We start from the raw sequence: 6,456 nt of genomic DNA on the forward strand, positions 1-6,456 counted from the left end.
TTGAGGGTTATACAGCTGGTATGACACCTTTCATGGATTTTATTCAAACTTCCAATCTAACTGAGGTTTCCCTTCATGGCCATTTTTTCACTTGTAAAAATAGTCTATCTTAAACGAAGATTGATAGATGGTTTGTATCTTTTTCTGTTTATTTTACTTGGACTAATTTAATTTTACAACCTCTCATAAAAAGTTATTCAAATCATTCCCCTCTTTTATTCTGCTCAACAGTCAAATTAAATTAGGGACCGAAACATTCCAAATCGATCAACATTTGGTGGAATGATTCTTCTTTTCCTGCTCTGATAAATCAATCTTGGAAGGAAACTTCTAATAATTTATAGGTGCAAACCTTATGTTTAAGTTAACGGAGCTTCGTACTATCATCAAAGAATGGAATAAATTTTTTTGTGGAAATATAGACAGCAAAATTGACACGATCCAAACTGAAATTCAAGTTTTGGAATCTGAGATGGATAATGATTCGACTTTTTTAGCTACTTTGGATAGTGAAATACCTAAAAAGGGGATGAATTAGGTTTGATGACTAATTTTAAAAGTTTAAGAGAAAGTTTTAGTGTTTAGAGAAAAGAACACAAAAGATATAGAATGGTTCAAATCCCAAACCAATTTTACTTGACTACTCAATTAAAAATTGAGATTTGCAATAAGCTAGTAATGAAGGTGTTTTAAGCTTAACACCTAATTAAGGCAATAAGTGTTTTTCTAGAGTTAAACAAAGACTAACAAAGTGATTTTTCAAGACTAATCACAAACCTACAAACACTAATGATAAATCAAAGATTGGTTATCAACAATAAAGAAAAATAATTAATTAACGATGCATAATAAATAAAACAAAGAGTAGAATTGAATGCTTGTAGTTGTTGTTATTTTTAGAGTGTCTAACCACATAAATGTGGTGGTTGAGGGGTATTTATAACCCCAACAACTCTCCTCTAAACTTTCTAAGTGAAGATAAAATTTGTGCAGAAATTGCATATGTCGCGCCCGCGACCTAATACTTTTTGAATTCTCTAATGGTCACTTGCCATATGGAACCTCTTTATTGGAACATTCAAATGTAACTATTGGACCCTCCAACGAATCTCTTGGCCGCGTCCGTGATATCTCTAAGCCACACCCGCGACTGATGCTAAGAATCCAAGTGTTTCTCAAAGGCTTAGGTCGCGCCCGTGAGACACTGTTATCGCTCTTGTGAAGCCTTATGTTACGAACCAATTTCATAGCTCATGACCAGCGCTAGGAAATGAGAGTTGAGGCTTCGAAACCCGTAGCAAACCTCGCGGATAAAACATACAAACGATAATATAATAATTAACCTGCATAAAACTAAAGTTCGGGGGGCAACAGAGACTCGAACCTTATACAAGTAGTTAATTTAACGGATAATAAACTCCCTGGGTCACTCAAGTCTCAGGAAATTTCAAAAAGGTCACTAAAGTCAATTTTCTTACAAAGTGGTCACTGAACTATACCTTTTATTACAAAAATATTTCTATTGTTACGAAAAGAACACTAAACTTTTTGTGAACTACAATAAAATCATTGGGTTATTTCTTTTATTACAAAAAATTCACTGAACTATGTTCCTTTTTGTAATTTTGGCTTGCCACGTAAGCAAAAATATTAGGTTCTTACGTCGTTTTATATGGGTGAACCCTTTTGTAATAAAAGGTATAGTTCAGTGACCATTTTGTAAGAAAATTGACTTTAGTGACCTTTTTGAAATTTCCTGAAACTTGAGTGATCCAAGGAGTTTAATATCCTTAATTTAACAATCATAGTATTATGCTCGACACAACTACGAGACTCCAACATCATGGAATTTATATAAATTTCCAAAACCAACAAAAATGTCAAGCCAACAACAGTATAAAAACAGTTGAACTAATCCGATAAATAATAGGTCTAAATTAAATAAGACTACGATACTAATACTACTATTATTGCTGTCTAAGAGTTTATAAAGTTTGACCATCTTTATTTAAAATAAAATTAAACCTCTGTGTAGTAATAAAAACGAAAGTCAATCATAGCGCTCAAAAACACAAACCTGGAAAATGGAAAGACAACGGGATTTCAAATATACTAAGATAAATTCATACTACTATTTACATTTATTAAGTGGATAATCTTTACAAACTTTTAAACACATTTTTATCATTACAGATAATATTGACACCCTAAACCTCAAACATATCTAATGTCCAATATCGTGTCGGTGAGACGTATTACCATAACCGATTTTTGACCATCACTTAACATATACAATCGCGTGAGTCCTATGAAATAAATCTACCATTGACACTCTCACTAAAGGTTAGACGTATCTCCAACCATACCACAATACCAATGATCATTACCGATGCGCACGAAGCCTTGATAATGCCCATCGAGTAGCCTGTTCCAATCGAAATACATAATATTTTGAAAACAATTCGAAAGCTGTGTATACATAATTTATAACAAAATATACAATTTAATTACTGAAGAGGTAAATATTAAATATAAACTCACTGCATGCGTATTCCTAAAAACCTGGCAAGCAACTTAGACCTGGTTCGACTCTGATGCACGAGCAGTCGACATGTTTAAGAAATAAGAATAAATAAATATTGAAATCATCTCCTAACTTTAGAGAGTCCTAAAAACCATATTGGACTATCACAAACATCAAACAAGCCAAAACATTAACCAACGTAGAGTAATCGCGCATAATCAAACAAATGCCAAAGTCATATAACAGTTAAGTCTAATTAAATTCCCACTTTGGATTATTATATTATTAAATTTAATTTGTATTATATTATTATATTATGAAATTTTATTTATAAATTATAGACATAATTTTAAAGTTAATATAACTATAGAAACATAATTGTTTTTTTGGAAAGAACTCAATAAATTTTATTTTATATTAGATTTTATTTTATTACATTAATAAATAAATTTAATCGAAAAATTTCATGTTTTATCAACATATTCAACTATTATATTGAATAAGGCTTCAAGAAAAAAAAACAAATTTAAAATAATATTACATAACTTGAAATAGTTATATAAAAAGATAATTTTACAAATATAAAAATTATTTAATTTCACCCACACAATACACGGGCATCAACGCTGCAGTAATATCACTAATGATTGAACATTTTTTCGGTTTGATTTAATTTGCTGTTCTAGATATGCAATCAAATGTAACTTTCATGTTATTATGTATAAATATTTGAAATATGAAAGGAAGAACTAAGAATGAATATTAAACTCTCTGGGTCACTGAGTCATTCCAATATTACAAAAAGGATATTAAAGTTCAAATCGTTAAAAACTAGTTACTAAGTTATTGAATTATTTCTTAAGGAAGTCACCATCTTAAAAGAATGTCTTTAAATTTATCGCAAATTACAAAACGGGTACTGAATTATACCATTTTGTTAAAAAATGATATTAAATTATACATATTTTTATAATTATGGCATGCCACGTAGGATAAAACGCAAAAAGTTTGGTGCGTTTTGCCTCGAGTGACATCCCGTGAAATAATTTGATAATATAGTGACTATTTTTTAACGATTTGAAACTTAGTACCCTTTCTGTAATATTGAAATAATTCAGCGACCTAGGGAGTTTAATATCCAGAATGAATATTAAACTAAGAACATTTGTTTCACGTTCTCAAATTTTACATCCAATTAATTTTTCTGGTCAATTAAAAATTTGGTAAGTGACTTATTTGATCTTTATAATAATCTTCTTTAACTTACATTTTTTTCTTCAATTCATTTTACTAATCCATCACTATAAATAACTGCTTCATGTATTGAAGATAACACTCAAATAAAAAACAAATGACAATATCAAGATCATTAATCGTTTCACTATTACTTCCAATTTTTCTGCTCTTTATCTCATGCACAACAACTTCTACATTTTCATCACCCAATGATGGAAACATTGTTGAATGTCTTTTGAACTATTCTGAGCCTTCTCACCCGATTTCTAATGCAATTTTCACTCCAAACAATGTTTCTTTTTCATCTGTTTTGGAGACATATATTCGAAACCTACGATTTAACATGTCTTCAACTCCAAAACCACTCTTTATCGTTACTGCATTGCATGCATCTCATGTTCAAGCCTCCGTGGTTTGCGCTCGAATCCACGGCTTGCAAATGAAAATCCGAAGCGGAGGTCATGATTACGAGGGTACTTCTTACATCTCGGATGTCCCTTTCTTCGTCCTAGACATGTTCAATCTCCGAAAAATCGATGTTGATATTGAATCCGAGACTGCTTGGGTTCAATCCGGAGCAACTCTTGGTGAAGTTTATTATAGAATTTCTGAGAAAAGCAATGTGCATGGCTTTCCCGCTGGAGTTTGCCCTACCGTTGGCGTTGGTGGGCATTTGAGCGGTGGCGGCTACGGTAACATGATGCGAAAATACGGTCTTACTGCTGATAACATCGTCGATGCGGAAATAGTTGACGTTGATGGAAGACTTCTTGATAGAAAATCCATGGGAGAAGATCTCTTTTGGGCTATTAGAGGCGGAGGAGGAGCTAGTTTTGGAGTTGTAATTTCATACAAAATCAAACTAGTTCGCGTTCCAAAAAGTGTAACCGTTTTTCGAGTTGATCGAAACCTAGAACAAAATGCAACAGATATTGTCAATAAATGGCAACGAATTGCATACAACATTGATGACAATCTGTTCATCAGGCTTACTTTAAATGTCAGCAACGGGACTGGTAGCAACATAAAGACTATCGGGGCTACATTTCGAGCTTTATTTCTTGGAGACTCATCAAAACTCGTTTCACTCATGAATGAAACTTTTCCTGAACTGGGTTTGATTCCATCCGACTGTATCGAAATGAGTTGGGTCGAGTCGGTCTTGTTCTGGACCGATTTTCCAGACGGAACACCAACTACTGCTTTGCTCAGTAGAACACCTCAATCGCTAACCTACCTGAAAAGAAAATCAGATTATGTAAAGAAAATAATTCCGAGAGATGAGTTAGAGAAAATTTGGCAGAAAATGATTGAACTTCAATTTCCAGCAATAACATTCAATCCTTATGGTGGCAAAATGGCTGAAATTCCATCAACAGAAATTCCATTTCCACATAGAGCTGGAAATTTATGGAAGATTCAGTATGCAACAAATTGGAATGAAGATGGAACCGAAGCGGAAAATCGTTACATAAATTTAACAAGGCAGCTCTATAATTTTATGACTCCTTATGTGTCAAAGAATCCTAGGGAGTCATTCCTTAATTACAGAGATCTTGATCTGGGTATTAATCACAATGAAGGTAAGAATAAAAGCTACCAGGAAGGGAGAGTTTATGGGATAAAGTATTTTAAAGAAAATTTTGACAGGTTGGTTGATGTCAAAACTAAGGCCGATCCTGAAAATTTCTTTAGAAATGAACAAAGCATCCCTGTTTTTCCTTACCCGAACAAGCAGCAAGGATTTCTGGATTCTATGTAAGCAATAATAGGTTTACACCTTGGATTTCTGATTAATATTATGCACCAATAAATAAAATAAGTCTCGGTCCGGTTCTAATTAATAAAATGTTTTCTGTATTTTCCGTTGGTTCGACATGCTGTTTTTTTGTTATTTATTATTTCCAGGATCAATTGAAGTCTTTTAAACGGTATTAATTTTCGGCCTAATAAGATTTAGGTTATGTTAATTTGAATCTTCGACATGTATAATTATAGAATTATGATTCTCTCAAGTTCATTTTAATATGAGGGGGGCTCATACTATTAGATATGCTATTTTAAAAAAATAAACTACCAAATAATATCTCATCCATCCATTATTCATTTACTTTCTAAATTACTATTTATCAATTTTACTGCATTGTGTGGAGTCATATAATTGAAAAAAATAAATCGATCTTGTGTTTATATATCTTAACTTGATTCAATAAAAAGTACATAAAAAGATCAAATTATAAATTATAAAATAAAATTTTAATAAAAAATTAATTGCATGCATTCTTTTGAATTTAATATTAATTGATAATTAAAATAGTATTTAATTTATGTAAAAATAAAATAATAATCACTTTGTATTGACATATATAAAAATATATATCTTAATATTTCACTTTATTTATTTGAAATTTTAATTTGTATGATATTATTTTTAAATTTTAGTTTATAAAATATACTATTTGGTTTAGAACACGCACACCATTTTAGAGTTTTAAGATACTTCTTTTTATTTAAATTAGAAAGGCATATATTAAATATTTTGATGGATAAATGAGTTAAATAATAAATTGATTACTTTTATAAGTTAAATGTGATAAAAGAGTTTATTGTACAACTAATTTTTCTGAAGGAAAAAAGGTCATTTATACTTTTAAAGGTTAGCTTTAGGATTAAATAAGCCTTCAACGTACAGAAAG

At 31.1% G+C, this 6,456-nt stretch overlaps 1 protein-coding gene across 1 annotated transcript; it reads left to right on the plus strand.

Moving 5' to 3' along the window:
- Nucleotides 1-3,874: 3,874 nt before the first annotated feature.
- LOC126675476 (berberine bridge enzyme-like 8) lies at nt 3,875-5,636 on the plus strand. The gene has a single exon (XM_050370123.1). The coding sequence runs from the start codon at nt 3,876-3,878 to the stop codon at nt 5,520-5,522; it is 1,647 nt and encodes a 548-aa protein (XP_050226080.1). The 5' UTR covers nt 3,875; the 3' UTR covers nt 5,523-5,636.
- The last annotated feature ends 820 nt before the right edge of the window (nt 5,637-6,456 follow it).

Source organism: Mercurialis annua, linkage group LG3 (assembly GCF_937616625.2).
Source record: "Mercurialis annua linkage group LG3, ddMerAnnu1.2, whole genome shotgun sequence".
Lineage (NCBI taxonomy): Eukaryota > Viridiplantae > Streptophyta > Magnoliopsida > Malpighiales > Euphorbiaceae > Mercurialis > Mercurialis annua.